Genomic DNA, 22305 nt, shown 5'->3' on the forward strand with positions numbered 1-22305 from the left:
ATATACGCAAAAATTTCAAGACGGTTCAATAGATAACGCTTGAAGATACAACAAACAAATACACACAACTTACTTTTGAATTTATAATATTAATATGGATACAATTTTTCTACAAGGAACTACTTTTGGAGGAAGTTAAACTTATTAGGAAATAAAGATTCCTTGTCGTAGCCGATGGGCTAGCAACCTGCCACTATTTGAATCTCAAATCCATCATTAAGCCATACAGCTAAACGTGGCCTTCCAGTTTTCGAGATAATTACTCTGTCTACGTCGCAAAAGTTTATATGTTTTTAAGACTATAGTACCGTGTGGTTCTCGGCACCAATACAAAAAAGAATAGGACCACTCCATCTCTTTCCCATGGATGTCGTAAAAGCCGACTAAGGGAAAGGGTTACAAACTTGAGATTCTTTTTCAGGCGATGAGCTAGCAACCTGTCACTATTCGAATCTCAATTCTATCTTAAATCCAAATAGCTGAACGTGGCCTATCAGTCCGCTAAAGACTGTTGGCTCTGTCTACCTCGCAAGGGATATAGACGTGATTATATGTATGTATGCATGTATATTTATTCTTACGAAACGTAGCTTTAAATCCTTAAATATCAAAAATTACGTTGCCTATAGTATATGCACGCCATCTATCGGCATACTACCTGAATTAAAGTGATTTAAAAGTCGCTGTTAGCTGGATTTTCCGGAAATAGCACGCATTAGTCTACGCTCAGCCGCTTGAAGAAACAATATCCTTTGCGTGACACACTGCTCTAAAGTTAAGCGAATCTATAAACAGAATTGAACTTGAAAATTATTAAGTAAAAATAATACCAAAACAACTAGAAGAAATTCCTCATAGGGATTAGACCGCCATTGTATATATTTATTATGTCATATTATGTACTACTAAAAATCCCGCTTGAGCATCCCATATTTTATCATCAGTTTCACAGATAGATACACATTTATAAATTAATTCAATTTATAAAATATTTGTTTATCGAGGGAAAAACTTTTGAATAAAAATCAACGTTTCTTCAATGAGAATTGAACCCAACACAATTATGATCGAGTGTTTACTTAACAGTGTGTCAGTATTGTTGAATTGGCAGTCTCAACCGGCGCCATATTTCTGGATTGCTGTTTATTTCGCTGTTACAAAATGTCTACCCCCTTCAAATGTCTTTACACTTCGAATTTGATTTTAATGCGATATCATCGCATATAACGTATCTTGATCAAATTAAGTAAAGTACCCGAAACCGCTGAGCTTGCATGAAAAGAGTTGTGAATGTGGATGAAGCGAAGGAAGTATGCAGAGATCGTGGCAAATGGAAAGAGGTAGTCTCTGCCTACCCCTCCGGGAAAGAGGCGTGATTTTATTATGTATGTATGTATGCGATATCGAAATAGAAAAAAAAAAATAGGACTACTCCCATCTCTTTCCCATGGATTTCCTAAAAGTCGACTAAGGGATAGGTTAAAAAACTATCCCTTAGTCGATCGAGATTCCTCTTTTCGGCGATAGTCTAGCAACCTGTCACTATTGAGTAAGTCTCAATTCTATCATTAAACCTAACAGCTGAACGTCGCTTTTCTGTCTTATTATGACTCTATGTTTCCTCTGTCTACCCCGCACGTCAATATTACGTGATTATAAGTTATGTTGTGTTATTAAATATCGGTCAGATTTTCGATACTTATAAGAGAGAAACTTACAAATTTCAATTTATCTTATACATTGGTCAACTTTATTTTCAAACTCCGTACACCTAAAGTTAAGGTGTCTTCACACGGTCGGTAAATCACGATCACCGCGTATAAATCTTGCGGTTGGCAGATAAAACGGGTACGTGTGTCGCAGCCTAATGTCGCCTTTGTGTTAAGGGCCATTCACGAAATATAGTGAATAGCTGTACTTACCTCGTAGCCGAGTAACTGTAGTTTAATTCACCTTGGAAGAGTGTATCATGTCACCCTTATGGGATAGACAGAGTCATTTATAAATAAAACACGACAAGTCGCTCGGTGACCACGGATCATTATAACGCGTAGGCGCTAGCCCATCGCCTAAAAGTAGAATCCCAAGTTTATAAGACAATCTCTTAGTCGCCTTTTACGACATCCATGGGAAAGAGATGGCGTAGTCTTAATTTTTTTTTCTATTGGTGCTTGGAACCACAAGGCAACACGAATAATTAAAATCAGATAAAAGTAGCGGGGTCGTGACAAGTGGAAAGATCTCTGTCTATTCCTTTGGGAAATAGGCGTGATTTCATGTATATATGTATGTATGTCACGTCCCTTGCGGGGTGGACAGAACCAACACACTTGAAGAGACTGTTAGGCCACGTTTAGGTGTTCGGCTCAATGATAGTATATAAATGTATGTATGTTTCCCATAAAAGTACCAACAATATTCAGAAAACATTCTAATTCAACGAGTATCTGCCTTTTCGGGAGCAAGAATAATAAACAGTCTGTTTACGAGATGAAAACAGAGGAAATTTAGCAGAATCTTCAAATAAATGACCATCATAATTCTTCTTTTCCGAGCGCGCTTCTTAACGTTTGAAAATTATGTAGAGAATGAAAGTAAAACTACTAGCTGCGCCCTGCGCCGCTCCCGTGGGAATTTTGGGATAGAAAGTATCCCTATGCAGTATTTCAGATTGCACTCTTTCTGTGTACAAAATTTCATCAAAATCCGTCCAGTTGATACATCGTGCCGTGTGGTTCCCGGCACCAATAAAGAAAGGAATAGGATTTCTCTATCTCTTTCCTGTTGATGTCGTAAAAGATGAATCTTTTTGTAGGCGATGGGCTAGCAACCTGTCACTGTTTGAATCTTAATTCTATCATTAAACCAAACAGCTGAACGTGGGTTTTCAGTCTTTTCAAGACTGTTGGCTCTGCCTACCCCTTTGGGAACGGGGCGTGATTATATGTATATGAAGCACTTATACTCGTGTAAGCAACTTTGCATACATACATATGTATGTATAATCAAGTCTCGAACTTACTTCCAGGCTAACTCAATCAGTGTAATTTGTCCCATATATATTTATTTATTTATGTCAAGAGCCAACAGCCTCTCAAACTGAAAAGCTACGCCAATCGCCTAAAAGAAGAATCCCAAGTTTATAAGACAATCTCTTAGTCGCCTTTTACGACATCCATGGGAAAGAGATGGCGTAGTCCTATTCTTTTTTTTCTATTGGTGCCGGGAACCCCACGGCAACACGAATAATTAAAATCAGATAAAAGTAGCGGGGTCGTGACAAGTGGAAAGATCTCTGTCTATTCCTTTGGGAAATAGGCGTGATGTCACGTCTACATCCCTTGCGGGGTGGACAGAACCGACAGACTTGAAGAGACTGTTAGGCCACGTTCAGGTGTTCGGCTCAATGATAGTATATAGTATATATAGGTATGTATGTTTCCCATAATAGTACAATATTCAGAATACATTCAAATTCAACGAGTATTTGCCTTTTCGGGAGCAAGAATAATAAACAGTCTGTTTACGAGATGAAAACAGAGGAAATTCAGCAGAATCTTCAAATAAATGACCATCATAATTCTTCTTTTCCGAGCGCGCTTTTTAACGTTTGAAAATTATGTAGAGAATGAAAGTGTAAAACTACTAGCTGCGCCCTGCGCCGCTCCCGTGGGAATTTTGGGATAGAAAGTATCCCTATGCAGTATTTCAGATTGCACTCTATCTGTGTACAAAATTTCATCAAAATCCGTCCAGTTGATACACCGTGCCGTGTGGTTCCCGGCACCAATAAAGAAAGGAATAGATTTCTCTATCTCTTTCCTGTTGATGTCGTAAAAGGTGAATCTTTTTGTAGGCGATGGGCTAGCAACTTGTCACTGTTTGAATCTCAATTCTATCATTAAACCAAACAGCTGAACGTGGGTTTTCAGTCTTTTCAAGACTGTTGGCTCTACCTACCCCTTTGGGAACAAGGCGTGATTATATGTATATAAAGCACTTATACTCGTGTAAGCAATTTGCATATATACATATTTATAATCATGTCTCAAACTTACTTCGAGGCTAACTCAATCAGTGTAATTTGTCCCGTAAGAGCCAACAGCCTCTCAGACTAAAAGGCTATGCCAATCGCCTAAAAGAAGAATCCCAAGTTAATTAGCCTATCCCAACATCGGTTTTTGACGACCATGAGGGAAAGAAATGAAGTATCATAATGTAAAGTGAAACCAAAAGGAATTGACTTATCAAGTTGTCAGAAAAAAGGAAAAAAATCCCTTTATTCGATACAGGAAGATATAAAAATACCCTATAATACTTAAGAGCGTGGGTCATGTATCATTTTGACGTATTTCATTGTACTTCACCACAATTTTTTTGCTATAGGTAGTGTTAGGACATCAATCATTCCACTAATAATATTGTATCGATATGAAACCTTATATGACAGCGTTATAGCTATATGAATGAACCGCCATTTTGAGATGACTTTTTGTATTGGCGTCATTTTGAGTATGACTTGGCGTGAAATTCTATTACCTAACTAGCTGTGCCCGCGACTTCGTCCGTGTGGAATAGCTATATTTTTTTTGTTGTTAATCATATTTAAATTCGAACCAGAAGTTCCTGAGATTAGCGCGTTCAAACAAACAAACTCTTCAGCTTTATAATATTAGTATAGATGAATGAACCGCCATTTTGAGATGACTTTTTGTATTGGCGTCATTTTGAGTATGACTTGGCGTGAAATACTTTAGCTAATATGCCACTGAGGAAAATAAAGGTTTTTAGCTCACAAACACGTTTATCTTCAACGGGACAGGCAGAACCTCTAAAACAAAAAAAACTCTGTGTTTTAATCGCCTAGATGCCGTGTGGTTCTTGGTCATAATAGGAAAAGAAAAGTATTTCTCCATCTCTTTCCCACTGATGTCGTAAAAGGCGACTAAGGGATAGGCTTATAAAATTGCGATCCTTTTTTTAGGCGATGGACTAACAACCTGTCACTATTTGAATCTCAATTCTATCATTAAGCCAAGCAGCTGAACGTGGCCTATCAGTCTTTTCAAGCCTCTTGGCTCTGTCTACCCCGCAATAGATATAGACGTGATTAAATCATACCCTTCATCTACAAGTGACATTTCGAGGTAAAAAACATCACATTAAACCCGGTTTCCGAAGATAAATTATTACTCTTAACTCACAAAGGAAGTCATAAAGGGAAAATATGTATCACATTTAAAAAGTTACGAGACCTCTGCGTCACATCGTACGGGATTGCCATAAGAGCAATTTGACATTTTCAACGGCGCAGCGCAGCCATAATTTGAAATAAATAATTTAATCTAAAACAAAAATACCTACTTACAAAAATAATAAATGTTCTACATTAAAAACACTAAATTATATTACATTTTTTATGAGTGCTGTGTTGTTCCCGACACCAATAAAAAAAGGGTAGGACCACTCCACCTCGTTCCGATGGATGTCGTAAGAGGCGACTAAGGGATAGGCTTATCAACTTGGAACATTTAATTTAGCGTCACCTACAAAAGAACACAGTGTCGCAAATCCAGCGTGAATCGGAATAAAAGCTACTCCTGTACCCTTCTCCGTAATCCGCCCTATATGTATGCAAAATTTCATGCAAATCGATCGAGTACTGTGAAGAGGTAACAAACAAACTCGCTTTTGCATTTATGAATTTAGTATGATTTTTTTTTTCGACTTGATAATTTATTAATTTTGTAGTATGCATGTGCACTTTATCGCACCACCAACTTAAAGTTTTTCTGTTTAGTCAGCTGGTTGACTGGTAGAGAATGCCGAACGGTATTAAGTCCGCCTTTTGTACATATTTTTGGGCAATAAAGTTTTAAATCTATACTAATATTATAAAGCTGATGAGTTTCTTTGTTTGAACGTGCTAATCTCAGGAACTACTGGTTCGAATTGAAAAATTATTTTTGTGTTGAATAGACAATTTATCGAGGAAGGATTTAGGCTATATAACATCACGTTGCAACTTTCAGGAGCGAAGAATTAATGGAAAATGTGAAAAAAAAACGGTAAAAATTATTCCTCTTCGAGGGCTTCAATGATGCCCAAAATGCACAGCTAGTAAATTATATTATTAACAATTTCTTTTTATTCTTTCTTTAGCGATGCAGATCCCTAAAAAGCGGTATCTGGGTAACCTACATTTGTGACAAGCTTTGACAGAATATACCTCATTCAATTATGGTTTCCACTCTTTCGACAAACCGCGCCCAAAAAACACTCAATTCATAATTCACATTCCCCATAATTAATTAAAAGGTGCTTTATTAAAAGCACTTTTAGCTTTCACGCGTTCGTTTTTGTAACAGCTTTCGGTATGTTTATTAATTAAAATGCTCTGACTTGAAAATTTTCTTTTTTAATTTTGGACGCTGTGATTTTTTTTTTGTTGGTACTTTGAATCAAAGCTACGAAATGAGTCTTGTTTTATTCTCGCATTTTCTTAATTGCAAATTAGTATTTTTCTAATTTAAGGCACTGTTAATTAATCTTCTCTTATTAAGATTTATACGATTTCATATAAAATTCTAGCTGTTATTCAAATTTAAGAATATAATTATAGTATACATACAAACATATAGACACGGGATATCCCTCGCGGTGTAGACAGAGCCAACAATCTTGAAAAGACTGATAGGCAGGCCATGTTCGGCTGTTTGGCATTGAGATTCAAATAGTGACAGGTTGCTAGCCCATCGCCTAAGAAGAATCCCAAGTTTAAAAGCCTATCCCTTAGTCGCCTTTTACGACATCCATGGCAACGAGATGGAGTGGTCCAATTCATTTTTCTATTTGTGCCGGGAACCACACGGCATAATAATAAGAATACATATAGTCACGTCTTTATCAATATCTGTCAGTTCAATCAAAAATCAATATTTACTTGACTATATGTATGTACCTATATAGTTATATGCAATACTAGCTGTGCCCGCAACTTCGTCCGTGTGGAATAGTTATTTTGGGCATCATTGAAGCCCTCAAGGATGAACAATTTCCCCCGTCTTTTCCAAATTTTCCATTATTTCTTCACTCCTAATTGTTGCAGCGTGATGTTATATAGCCAAAAGCTCCTTCCTCGAAAAATGGTCTATTCAACACTAAAATAATTTTTCAATTCGAACCAGTAGTTTCTGAGATTAGCGCGTTCAAACAAACTTTTCTCTTCAAACAAACTCTTCAGCTTTTTAATATTACTCGTAGTATAGATATAATAGAACCACTGTGCCAAACAGGCCGTAGTAAAACTATAATTCATTTAAGAAAAGCAAAAAAACCAAGCCTCTAGTGAGGAAACTTTTAACGTAATAACCAGAGGAGACTCACCTTTCACCGAAAGTTTTAAATAGATTATAGGGTTCATTCTCTTTGGCCTGTTAATAGACTGTTGGCTCTGTCTTCACCGGAAGGGATATAGACGTGATTATATGTATGTATGTATGTATTCTCTTTAGACCTTTTACGGTTTTCTTACGGTGAGGGGAACCTGCACATTCAGGCAACTGGATGTGTAACCATGATCGATCCAATACGGGTAAGGTTCATTTATTACTACGCAACCTGCAAAGGTTTCGGAGGTCAGACGGGATTCGCTTCGTGTAAAAACCTGACTCACCCAATCCTGAATCCATGGTCAAAGGCATACCCCGGGCTCCTCTCCAGAGTGGTGAGATACATACATACATAAAATCACGCCTCTTTCCCGGAGGGGTAGGCAGAGACTACCTCTTTCCACTTGCCACGATCTCTGCATATTTCCTTAGCTTCATCCACATTCATAACTCTCTTCATGCAAGCTCGGCGGTTTCGGGTACTTTTGACCTGACCCTTTACCAGGACGTCCTTAATTTGATCAAGATATGTTCGTCTAGGTCTTCCCACTCCGACCTTTCCCTCCACACCCTCCATGAGGATGCAACTGGGACTAAAGCCAGGATGAAGATTCTCTTTGGGCCTATATTGGAATAGACTGTTGGCTCCGTCTACCCCGTAAGGATATAGACGTGATACTATCTTATATATAAAATTCTCGTATCACAATGTTTGTTCCCGTACTCCTCCGAAACGGCTTGACCGATTCTCATGAAATTTTGTGAGCATATTGAGTAGGTCTGAAAATCGATATAATGATAAGGGTTGTCAACCCTTAATTTTTTTTTAACTAGATAATTCCTTAATATTATTTATATGGCGAAACATCGTTTGCCGAGACAACTAGTACATGTATATAGTTCGGTATGAGTTAGTTATTAATCATAGTTAGTTAGTTAGTTATTAATCGTAATTCTTCTAACCAATTTATTTCGTTAACACAAATGGTAATTGTAACCAGAAACTATTTGAATGCGAACTATAAATTGTACAAATAGCCAAATTTCGGTCGCATAACGCAAACCTGCTAAGTTTACGTTCACTGGTACAAACGACAGCACAGGAACCTGTAGGTTATCACAGTGTCTAAACTGTGATAGAGATTTTGATCAACTTTTGATAATAGAGTACAAAATGTCCTATCCTATCCTTTTAAACGAGCAATATTTATTTATTTATTTCAACTTTATTGCACAAAAACAAAAATGTACAAAAGGCGGACTTAATGAAAAGTCTGAAACGCCACGATGTTTGGCTTAATGATAGAATTGAGATTTAAATATTAATAGGTTGCTAGCTAATCGCCAACAAAAAGAGTATTTGTAAGCGTCTCCTTAAACGCTTTTTACGAAATTCATGGGAAATAGTTTGAGTAATAGATGAAGAGATGATACATATGATGTACGTCAAGTTTACATCTATTTACATTTCTTTCAATACAATGATAGCCATTTAAGAAACACAAAAACAAAAATTGTCTACAAAAAGCATGTCAGATTTGGCAGTGAAACTGTGAAATAAAACACACTATGCTGTATAATTTGATGTGCCGTTGCCTGTACAAAAGCGGATTCTCGCTGTAACAGTGACCACACGTCTGGCAAAACTTGGATAATGACGCGTCAAAGTTATTTCTGAATGAATCGTATTAATAAACGGATAATGATAGCGTTCATTCATTTGTTTTACAAAAACGTTGCCAACTAAAAAAAATTACTTTTGTTCCGCGTGTTTTGTGCGAATTCCAGAACCATATTTTTTTTTTTAAATTTAGACTTGAACTAATTTTAATATTTTGAAATTTATTTAAATTAATTATTATATATTTTTTTTAACAAACACAAAAAAAAAATGTTATTCTTATGAAGAGTTTCTTATTTAAACAACTAGTTTTACCAATGACTCCCGCAGGGACATCATTATTTATTTTTTTAACTAAGTGAATAATAAACTTGGGATTCTTTTTGTAAGCTATGGACTAGCAACCTGTAACTATTTGAATATCAATTAGCAGCTGAACATGGACTTTCAGACTTTTCGAGACTATTACTATATTTACTATCTTTTCCATACATACATACATAAAATCAGGTATATATCCCTTGAAAGATAGACAGAGCTTATAGTCTTTAAAAGACTGATAGGCTACGTTCAGTTGTTAAAAATTCATGATAGAATTGAGATTCAAATAGTGACATGTTGCTAGCTAATCGCCTACAAATAGAATATTAGCAAAGCTCAAGTTTGTAAGCCTCTCCTTCGACGCCTTTTACGACATCCATGGGAAAAAGTTTAACTAAGAGATAAAGACGTGATTAAATATATGTATGTAGATAAGGCCGCCAATTGAGCTATACTCTTAAGTTCTTCAAGCGACAAGGAAATTAATTAATGAGAAAACTAATCCTCATATGTAATTTTTTTTAAATCCCATTTTTTCCGACGATTATGGTCATCATATCCAGTCGGCACCGTGCCAACCAGCATTCCTCACGTCTAGACGCCGAGTTTCAATATCCAAGCTATTATTATGTGTAAAACTCGTGTGTTTTGTCGTCATAGGCTTCCTTCCTCCTGTCTTAGTCCCGGTTGCATCCTCACCACTCTGGAGAGGAGCCCAGGGTATGCCTTTGACCATGGATCCTGGATTGGGTGAGTCAGGTTTACGGAGTTTAGAGACGCGACTCCAATCTGACCTCCGCAACCTTTACAGGGGAATCTAACCCGTACTGGATCGATCATGGTTACACATCCAGTTGCCTGAATGTGCAGGTTTCCTCACGATGTTTTTATACCGTCATAGGCTGTAGCCGGAATTTAAATTGAACGACAATAGTCGTTTGTCGCTAACTTTGACCTCGCGAACACTTAATTTTCACAAAATTGTGACTATCTCAAAAACGACTTAACCGATTTTGATGCTCTACGAACTTAAACACTCTATTGATATAGCTTTATGATACCTACATACATTTATATTATTCATCAAAATCAGACCAACAGTTCGTAAAACGCGACTACGGGAAAGGCTAATAAACATGGCATTCCTTTTGTAGGCGATGGGCTAGCGCTATTTGAATCTCAATTCCATCATTAACCAACACAGCTGAACGTAGCCTTTCAGTCTTTTCAAGACTGTTGGCTCTGTCTACATTGATAAAGACGTGATTCAATACATACATACTATCACGTCTAAATCCCTTGCGGGGTAGACAGAGCCAAACAGTCTTGAAAAGACCGAAAGGCGACGTACAGATTAAACGTGATTATGTATGCAAGTGTTCTTTAAAATTACATCACAACGATTTGCCAACAATGTATGTGTGTGTGTGTACATGTTTCCATTTCTCCGGCATTGCCTCTTGTACAGCACTCTCGTAGCACTCCCGCGACACTCGTCCGCGTTTGAAGTGACCATTAGAACGTTACCGACCGCTGTATCAAACCCAATGCAGAATATTCTATCCCTGTTTTTATTTCTACGTTCAATAATAAAGAAATCTTTCATTATTGCACTTAATTCAATTACTGTGCCGTGTGGTTCCCGGCAGCAATACAAAAAAGAATAAGACCACTTCATCTCTTTAACATTGATGTCGTAAAAGGCGACTAAGGGATAGGCTTACAAACTTGGGATTGTTTTGTTTAGGCGATAGGCTGTCACTATTTGAATACAATTCTATCATTAAGCCAAATAGCTGAACGCGGCCATTCTTTCTTTTCAGTTTCATTCAGTCTTTTCAAGACTGTTGGCTCTGTCTACCCCGTAAAGGATATAGACGTGACCATATATATGTATGTATGTTGTATATATGCTCAAATCCGTGAAATGTTTGCGTGCGCGATTTAGACTAAGTATTTGCTGTTTTTGTCTGATAGCGTCGCGGGATTTTGTTTTTGTGACTTGTGGCGTAGAAATCTCACAATAGGAGAAATATCACAATTGGATTATGTGTATGTATGTATGTGTGGCGAAATCTATATGCAAAAATTCACAAAAATAAAATTACGCGACGCTATCAATCTAAAATAGCGAAAGACCTAAATCGCGCAAGTGAAGATTTCACGGATTGGAGCTAAATATATACAACCTCCGACACAGCATCGTCTGTCGCGCGGTTCCCCAGGCATCACACCTAGCCTGGCGGAAGATCTTCCCTTTGGTGGCGGTCGAGCCGAATCATCGCTCCCGCTACATATGTAAAGCCATCATTTACTTGCAGATTTATTAATAGAAGGCTGCTAATAATAAATGTGCAGTATACAGGGTAATCTTTAATCAGCTATTAGTATGAATACCTAGAAATAATCTAGATTAAACTTATCTGACTTCGTTCTAGTATATCTAGAAGACCTTTGTTTTTTAAAACTAGATATTCAGCGAAATCAGATTCTTTCTTCAATCTCAGAAAACGTAAAGATAATAATCTTATTTCTCTTGGAAGCTTCAAGCTGGAAAGCAGATTCAATAATAGATTAAAGATGATTCCGTTTACCTGTCCGTTCTATCTTCCAACAGCAAATAAACCTTTGCATACATTTTCTTATCTATACATATAGTCACGTATATATCCATTGCGGGGTAGACCCAGCCAACTGTCTTGAAAAGACGTTCGGCTGTATGACATAATAGCATGATGGGTTTGAGATTCAAATATTGACAAAGGTTTCTAGCCCATCGTCTAAAAGAATCCCAAGTTTATAAGCCAATCCCTTAGTCGCCTTTTACGACATCCATGGGAAAGAGTATGGAGTAATCCTATTCTTTTTTCTATTGGTGCCGTGTGGTTCCCGCCACCAGAAAAGTGAGGACATAACCGGAACTCACGCCCGGAGGAAGAAGTTACATAATATCTTGCAGAATCTATTGTAACAAAGATTTCTTGAAATTGGGATTCTTTTTTAGGCGATGAGCCAGCAACCTGTCACTATTTGAATCTCAATTCTATCATTATGCCAAATAGCTGAACGTGGCCATTCAGTCTTTTCAAGGCTGTTGGCTCTGTCTACCCCGCAAGGGATATAGACGTGACCATATGTATGTATGTATGTAGGTTTGTTAACAAGACGTATTTTCATTATACTGAACAGCAATACCTATGTGAAGCAGAATTTTTCTTAACAAAGGACTTGGGTACAATATTTTTGTCATTTTGTAGCCAACAGTCAGTAATTGGCTTCAAACTCAAATATGCAAAACTATCACGGCTTTTACCTTACGGGATAGACAGAGTCGATGGTTTTTAAACTCAAAAGCCATGTTCAGATAGTTTAATGAAGAAACTAGACCACATTAGAAACCTACTCTTCAAATTTCAAATCCCTGGATACAATAACAACGTCTTCGGTTATGCGTTGGTATATGTCATTAATCAGTGCTCTTCATAAGTTGTTACCCCTAAACCCCAAAATTATAAACTTTCCGTTATTTGACAAATAATATAATTATGTCATCTTTGTCCACAGATAACATATGCAGTGCACCAAATGCCACAGACTTACTGATATTGTGATGTGTCAGTGATACGATTTGATGGTTCTACCCGCGTCGATGTGGCGACCAGCGCATTCTATCCGGCAGCTCAATGACAGCGCCGGTCTTTGTACTCCTCAGTCTGGCTTTTAGTGAGTATCTTTTTGGTTTTCCTACATACATACATACATATGGTCACGGCTATATCCCTTGCGGGGTAGACAGAGCCGTAGTCTTGAAAACACTGAATGGCCACGTTCAGCTATTTGGCTTAATGATAGAATTGAGATTAAAAAGTGACAGGTTGCTAACCCATCGCCAAAAAAAAAATACCAAGTTTGTAACCTTATCCCTTAGTCGCCTTTTACGACATCCATGGGAAAGAGATTAACCAATTCTTAAGTAAAAAAAAATTTTTTTTTTCGTTTCTATTTTATGCTTTTTTCACGCTTAAGTATATATCTCCATCTTCATCTCTTTCCCATTGATGTCGTAAAAGACAACTAGGGTATATATGGGCTTATAAACTTCCTCTTGTAGGTGATGTGCTAGCAATCTGTCACTTTTTTAATCTCAATTCCGTCATTAAGCCATACAGCTGAACGTGACCTTTCAGTCTTTTCTAAACTGTTGGCTCTGTCTACCTCGTAATGAGTCTTTTTAAGACTGTTGGCTCTGTCTACCCCGCATGGGATGTAGACATGAATATATGTATGTATGTAAATTTTTCTGTTAACTTGCGTATTAGATTGTATCAATAATAAGCCCCTAATTCACTTTACATGCATATGATCACGTCTATATCCCTAGCGGGGTAGGCAGAGCCACCAGTCTTGAAAAGACTGATAGGCCACGCTCAGCTACAATAATACACTTTATAGGATACAATTTTTAGATTAGGGATTGGCTTACTAACTTGGGATTCTTCTTTTAGGCGATGTGCTAGCAACCTGTCACTATTTGAATCTCAATTCTATCAGTAAGCCAAACAGCTGAACGTGGCCTATCAGTATTTTCAAGACTGTTGGCTCTGTCTACCCCACAAGGGATATAGACGTGACCCAATGTTTGTATTTTTGGATTTCACTCTAATTTCAGCTCGACCGCAGACGTATTGCTCATTTTCCGAATGCTATTCTCAATTTACGTGGAATATATCCGCCATTGCATCAAATGAGATCCTAACTTCATTTGTGGTTGCATTGCCAATACGCCGTTTGTGTTAGAACTATACTCTAGCCATATTAATTTCTAGTGTGTACATATAACATATATATATCAATATGCGTGATAAGGGAATGCTGTGATGTGAAAGACGATGTAGTTGAGTTGTGACCTTTTTGTATTGCTGCAACTCACACCCTAATTAATTTGTATTTCATATGAAATTGTAAATTGTGTGTAGCAAAACAAATAAATGAATTATCTATCTATCTAGTTACATATCTATAGCTGAACGTGGCCATTAAGTCTTTTCAAGACCGTTGGCTCTGTCTACCCCGCAAGGGATATAGACGTGACCATATGTATGTATGTATCTAGTTACAGGAATAGAAAAGGGTACCATCAAAAACATCCTGTAAAAAAAACCCAAGTCTCGCAGCTCAGTCTTTCCTTTCTACCGTAAAAAGTTGTGAGATCCATGTAACACCAAGTCGGTTAATCTAGTCTCTACTTAAAGGACCTTCTGCTTAAAGTTATTGCCAGAGATCAGAATAGGTAGATTGATTTTATGTACTTGCATCATGAGTTACCATAGAAAGCATAACATGGATAAACTTCTTTTCCGGGATTCCATTTCAGTACTTACACTTACAGTAAACTACATTGTCCGCGGGTAACATAGGACTACAATTTACGTGAACGAAGTCGGGGGAAAACAGCTACCACTAATATATTCTTCATCCCACTTGTAAAAATTCCGGAAAAAATCCTTATAATTTACAAATCCGCAATCCCGGACGGAGGCATGTCCATATCAATATATATGTACGTTTCAGTTCATTGACCCCAATTCAATCTACCTGTTCCAATCTTCAGTTATTACATAAGTTATTATCATGCCAATATTAAAAATATATTACGTGTTAAACAAATAGATCGACTTAGATATCTAACTTGAGATTCTTCTTGTAGGCTAGCAACATGTCAATAATTAATATAAATTCCTTAATACGCGCGTGTAACCGGTGACCACGGATCATTGTAAAATGATTCAAAATGTTTGAAATAAAATAAAGGTACGTTACGTGCGCGTTTAATACAATGTATTTTTTATATCTATGATTTTTTAAAACTAAGGTAAGTATAGCCGATCACCTGTTTGGTTTCCTTCCACCCAAAGGTTGACTGGAAGAGATTGCTTTAGCGATAAGTCCGCCTTTGTACCATCTCTATCTGTTTTGTGTTGTTTTGTATGTTTTCTCTTATGGTGCAATAAAGAGTGTTATCTATCTATCTATCTAAGTAATAACTTCTGGAATGTTGGGTTTGCATACATACATATATATAGTCACGTCTATATCTCTCACGGGGTAGACAGAGCCAACAGTCCCGAAAAGACTGAATGGCCACGCTCAGATGCTCGGCTTAATGATGGAATTGCGATCCAAATCGTGACTGGTTCCCAACCCATCGCCTAAAAAACGATTGCTATTTTATAAGCCTATCCCTTAGTCGCCTTTTACGACATCCATGGGAAAGAGATGGAGTGGTCCTATTCTTTTTTGTATTGGTGCCGGGAACCACACGGCACATGTTGGGTTTGTTTGTTGCCAATTACAGTTTACATGAACCAGCACAATTTTTTTTACATACATATATTGAATACACCAAAGCGCACACGACTTTTTCCGAATGAAATGAATAAAATATTTCTGTATCAAATTCGCCGGCACGACTTCTGGAATTCGGTAAAAAAGAAAACATTGAATATTCCACGTTCGATTTTTGAAATTCGTCCATTTATTTTCAAAAAAGAAGTTTAAGAAAAAAAGGTTCCATTACTAATATTATAAATGCGAAAGTTTGTGTGTATGACAGGATGTCAGTATGGATGTTTGTTACTCTTTCACGCAAAAACTACTGAACCGATTACGATGATATTTGGTATGTAGGTAGCTGAAGACGCAGAATAACATATAGGCTACTTATCCCGCGGGATTGATTGTTAAGTAATGATAGAGTTTTCACGCGGACGAAGTCGCGGGCGACCTCTTGTTTAGAATAAGAACACTTTTTATACGCATAGCTAGCTGTCCCATTTTGAATCTCAATTCCAATTATTAAGCCATGATTCCATTATTAGACTGAACTTACAAGTCTTTCCAAGACTGTTGGCTCTGTCTACCACGTAAGGGATCAAGGCGTAAATATATACCATTCTAATTTTCCGTGTGGTTCCCGGCACCAAAAGAATAGGACCACTCCATGCTTTACACATGGATGTCGAAAAAGACGACTAAAGGATAGGCTTATATACTCTTTTAGGCGATGGGCTGGCACCCTGTCACTACCTTTTGAATCTCAATTCTATCATTGGTCTTTCAGTATTTTAATGACTGTTGGCTCTGTCTGCCCCACAGGGGAAAAAGACGTAATTATATGTATATATGTTCCATTATCATTTTCCGCGTCACTGTACTTCATTTAGAACAGTAATTTAATCACACTGCGTCAAAACCAAATAATTTCAATTTCCCGAATTCTATTCGGAGTTGGAATAATTTTGGATCATTTTGATTACTAATTTGAGCGTGTTTTTGTTCATTCATGTGTATAGAGTGTACAGTCAACCGCATATCAAGTTCTGCATAGAACTGTATGACCCAGTAATAGAGGCGAATTTGCAGTGAATCTGGGTAGGTTGATATGATGTTACTGTATACAAGTACCAAATAGAACAGTGTTAGCACCTTTCTTTAATTCAATACATCTATAATATTAATTAAGAATAAGAGGATTCTGATCTGTTTCATTATAAAGTCGAAGAGCTGGACGTGGCCTTTCAAGACCGTTAACTCTGTCTACCCCGCAAAGGATACAGACGTGACTTTATGTAAGTATGTATGTATGTATCCCAAATATTATTACAAAGATTAAACGAAACATGTTATTTCGACTCAAAGGCGACGTTTTAGAGTTTTCCTTTTCTATGTACGTACGAGTATGTTTGTTTATTCTCAATTTTGATAGGCACAGAAGCCGTAACATACGCCGTGGCTATTAAAAACCCTTGGTCCCCTTGTACGTCAATAACTCGGCCCATTTCACCCCTTGCATAATCTGCATCGATATCAATTCGCCCCTGCCTGACCCGAAAGGTACGAATCCGTTGCTAAGTTCAAAATTGTTGAGAAATAAATATCGCCGATGTGTAGGTAAGTATCATGCATCGTGAAAGTTTAATATCAGTAACATACATACATATAATCACATCAATATCCCTAGCGGGGTAGACAGAGCCCGCAGTCTTGAAAAGACTGAATAGCCACGTTGAGCTATTTGACTTAATGATAGAATTAAGATTCAAATAGTGACAGGTTGCTAACCCATCGCCTAAAAAAGAAGTCAATTACATAAATACAGAGTCGCACAAGTTATTCAGTTGTAAATCATTTTAACCGTACTTACCTATTCTAACTGTTATTAATATGCCGTGTGGTTCCCGGAACCAATACAAAAAAAGAAGGGGACCGCTCCATATCTTTCTTAAAAATTTCGTAAAAGGCTACTAAGAGATGGGCTTATAAACTTGGTATTCCTCTTATACGCGATGGGCTAGCAACCTGCCACTAATTGAAACTCAATTCTATCAATAAGCCTAACAGCTGAACTTGGCCTGTCAGTCTTTCAAAACCTCTGGCTCTGTCTACCCCGCAAGAGATATAAACGTCTTAATATGAATGAATGAATTTTCTATTTGAACAGATTTTTGAAAAATCCTTTCTTATCCATGTAATTTAGATTTGCAATAAACGACGACGTACGTTTTATTTATCTTGCTCTGCGCCAACGCCGATCTCCTGTTTGGTTTCCTTCCACCCAAAGGTTGACTGGAAGAGATTGCTTTAGCGATAAGTCCGCCTTTGTACCATCTATATCTGCTTTGTGTTGTTTTGAATGTTTTACTCTTATGGTGCAATAAAGAGTTTTTTAACAACGTGGAAAAAAAATTGTTAAATATATTTGCCAAAGACTTAGTTCACGAGAGACATACACAGCTGTGGAATCGCACTGTAACTCTCCTTTCCGCACGGCTGAATGATAGATTGGTGGTATCGGCAAACATCGCAGCCTGACAGTCGCCGTATAATTTCAACACCACAGAGCATGAAATATAGTTAGTACTTTACGTGTTCTGTGCTCTGAAAAAGGACCCGTTTGTTATCATGTATGAGTGCTTCGTCTTTGCATATTTCTAGTAGCACTCTAAATTTGGGGTCTGGGGTTTCAGTCATAAAATTTTACTCTGAAAAGAATCAATTTGTTGTTTTATGACTGGTTTCAAGTATCTTAAAAACCCACAGTACCAATGCTGGATCACATCTTCATGAGAAAGAAAGAAACTGAAAGATACAAACTAAGTGTATATACACAAGAAACAATAATCGTAGAGTAAAAACCTTAGTTCGATTTTACGAACACGCACGCAGTAGTGGAACTGCACTGTAACTCTACTTTCTGCACGGCTGACCGTATAGATTGGCAGTATCGGTACACATCGCAGGCCGTATAATCTCAGGAGCACAGAGCAAGAACTATGATAAGTACTATACGGGCTTTGTGCTTTGAAATAATGACCCGTTTATTTTCGTAAAGATCATTGATTGAGTCTCTCATTTTTGCACATATCCAGTTGCCATTCCAAATTTAGATATAGAGGTTTTCAGATATAATAATCAATGGTTTCAAGCGTCCTTAAAAACCACAATTCCAATGCTGGTACACCTTATTATGAGAGAGAAAGATACAAACTAAGTACATATCTACTAGAAACCCACAATAATCGTAGTGTAAAAGACTTAGTTCAATTTTACGAACACACTATACGCAGTAGTGGAACTGCACTGTAACTCTCCTTTCTGCACGGCTGACCGTATAGATTGGCAGTATCGGTACACATCGCAGGCCGTATAATCTCAGGAGCACAGAGCAAAGATCAGACTTGGCGCGCTCTGTGCTCTGTGTGAGAGGTACACACAACATATAGACATGCCAACGCCATTATATGGCCGGACGGCTGCATAGTTTGCTAAACGTGTGTGTCTAAATTTTATTAGCTACATTTCGGATGATGTGCATTAAATTAAATAAATAAATATATACGGGACAAATTACACAGATTGAGTTAGCCTCGAAGTAAGTTCGAGACTTGTGTTACGAGATACTCAACGATATGTTTACGAGAACTCAACAATACTACCTATATTTTACAATAAATACTTATATAGATAAACATCCAAGACCCAAAACCTATAAGAAAAAGTTCTTTTCTGATTGGGCCGAGATTCGAACCCGGTACAGATTATAGGACAATCAATATAACTGATTGACTGACAGACATTCCACAACCCATAGGTAATATTTTTTTTATCCGAAAATTTTGCAAACGAAAACGCATTCAAAAAAAAGTTTGACAATAATTTCAAATTGTAAGTAGGTACTAACGCTTAGTACCTAAAATTGGATAAAAATAAACGCGCCTTTTTCTCATCAAACTTTTTCATTTTTCACCACCGTTCATGAGATATTTATGGTACAAAGTTCTAGCTAAGTGCCCGCCGAGTAAGGGAACGAAACTTGGCACTTAATATACAATAACAATTTGTTTTAACAATTCATTGTGGTCGGCTACCAATATATTTTTTGCTAAATAACTATACATATATAAAATACAGTTGTGAAAACTGAGGCGTCTTTCTTGTGGGAATTTCGTAACTAGTATTTTATTAGGCGTAGTGTTTTGGGCCGTGTGGTACCCGGCACCAATACAAAAAAGAATAGAACCACTCCACATCTTTCCCATGGATGTCGTAAAAGGCGACTAAGGGATAGGCTTACAAACTTGAGATTATTTTTTTTTAGGCGATGGGCTAGCAACCTGTCACTATTTGAATCTCAATTCTATCATTGAGCCAAAAAGCTGAACGTGGCCTATCAGTTTTTTTTAGGCTGTTGACTCTGTCTAACCCGCAAGGGATATAGACGTGATTAAATGTATGTATGTATTTTATTAGGCGCATAGCGTACTTTTTTTGGCGGCCAGTGATTTAAACTCTTGCTCTTTACGCTCTGTTTAGACAACGGAAGACAAGACTAAGACTTTTTGCGTCTGAAACTCGTTGAAGCCGACTTAACAAGTGATTTCACTCGTTTAATTTTCTTCTGAGGTTTTAATTGGATAATTACTGAACTCCGTACCAGATAGCACACATTCTCAAGTGCTAAGAAAACAGGAGAAACTTAGATTAGTTGCGAACAACTTCACTTGGTCTCCATTAGTGCACAGATTAAAAATCTATTTTGATTTTTTTAGGATTGTGCACAGATTGAAAATCTATTTTTGATTTTTGTAGGATAGTGCACAGATTAAAAATCTATTACAAACATACATACCTACATACAGATACATATAATCACGTCTATATCCCTTGCGGGGTAGACAGAGCAAACAGGCTTTTAAAATACTGATTGGCAACGTTCAGCTATTTGGCTAAATGATAGAATTGAGAATCAAATAGTGAGAGGTTGCTAGCCCATCGCCTTAATAAGAATCCCAAGTTTGTAAGCCTATCACTTGGTCGCTTTTACCGACATCCATGGGAAAGAGATGGAGTGGTCCTATTCTTTTTTGTATTGGCGGCGGAATCAACATAACAATAATCTCCAGTATACATATTTGCAATAAGTATTATTCACTTCCGACTTAGGTAAAGATGGAATAGTGAACGGAATTTCGTGTGCGGATATTCGAATTTTGTCGGATCCGCTGAGCGGATATCGGATATGATCGGGTGTACGACGCGTGATTGATGGGAAAACGTGATATTGGCTTACGGTATGAGCTCTTTGAAGACTGTCGAGGCTGTAAAATAAGGCTAAAAAAAACCGTTTAGTCGATTACAAAAATGCGGGAAGTTGTCAATTCGACCGTATTTTTGTGTAATTTGAAAAATTCTTTTTACATTCATACAGTCACGTCTATATCCCATTCGGGGTAGACAGAGCCATCAGTCTTAAAGAGACTGAAGGCCACGCTCAACTGTTTGGCTTTAAGATAGAATTGAGATTCAAATAGTGACAGGTTGCTAGCCCAACGCCTACAAGAAGTATCCCAAGTTTATTAGCCTATCCCTTAGTCGCCTTTATAAACTTTTTTTGTAAATTTTATATTTTAGCCCTATTTTTATTATTAGCTCAGGCACCAGCATAATTTTTTAAATTACTTTTTTTTACATACCTATTTTTGTAAACATCGAGTTTAAGATATTTGAATAAGAATGTCATTTCAAAACGGGAAGGTTTCTCACAAATAAATCCGCAAATCTACCGATTCAAAAATGTATATTTCGGCACATTCCCCCTATTATTCCCGTGGGGGAGAAACGTGCCGATAAATCTAAAGAAATGGGTGGGGTGCCAGTGTGAACATTATCATTATAATAGTTATTTTTCCGGGAGCGAACTCCCGTGGGAATTCTAGATGAATGGACGAAGGTAAGATACAAATCCGATCACTCTGTAGTATTCATGAACTGTTCTTAGAAAATATACACATGTATATCCACGCTCTCGTAAAACTTGTAATGCTATTGCAAATAACTAAACGTTGTCGTTATCTATACTATTATTATAAAGCTGAAGAGTTTGTTTGAACGCGCTAATCTCAAGACCTACTGGTTCGAATTGAAAAATTCTTTTTGTTTTGGATAGACCATTTATCGATGAAGGCTTTATAATAATAATAATAAAATCTTTATTGCAGACACAGAGATCCTTACTTACAAAAATGTTTAGACTATATTACATTACGCTGCAAAATTATTCACCCTTGAGGGCTTCAATGATGCCCAAAATAACTATTCCACGCGGACGAAGTCGCGGTCATAGCTAGTCTTATATGTTTTAATTGTCTCTAAACACTCTTACCTATTCATTGATCACACACACTATTTATTGATTTAGGGTTACGCAACAGGTTATAAATATCTAACGTATATACATATAGTCAAGTCAATATCCCTTGCGGGGTAGACAGAGCTTAAAGTCTTGAAAAGACTGAATGGCCACGTTCAGCTTTTTGGCTTAATGATAGAATTGAGGTTCAAATAGTGATAGGTTGCTAGCCCATCGCCTAAAAAAGAATCCCAAGTTTGTAAGCCTATCCCTTAGTCGCCTTT

The 22305-nt window shown here is 37.2% G+C and overlaps 1 protein-coding gene across 1 annotated transcript in view; it reads left to right on the forward strand.

Annotated features, from left to right (window-relative positions):
• The window catches only part of LOC106137571 (neuropilin and tolloid-like protein 2), a 73200-nt gene that overhangs the window by 24842 nt on the left and 26053 nt on the right, over window positions 1–22305 (forward strand). Inside the window, exon 2 of the mRNA XM_060951286.1 lies at window positions 12898–13056. Coding sequence (XP_060807269.1) covers window positions 13017–13056 — 40 coding nt within the window. The 5' untranslated portion in view covers window positions 12898–13016. The remainder of the gene's footprint in view (window positions 1–12897; window positions 13057–22305) is intronic.

The sequence above is a fragment of the Amyelois transitella genome, chromosome 24 (genome assembly GCF_032362555.1).
Source record: "Amyelois transitella isolate CPQ chromosome 24, ilAmyTran1.1, whole genome shotgun sequence".
In the NCBI taxonomy this organism is placed as follows: Eukaryota; Metazoa; Arthropoda; class Insecta; order Lepidoptera; family Pyralidae; genus Amyelois; species Amyelois transitella.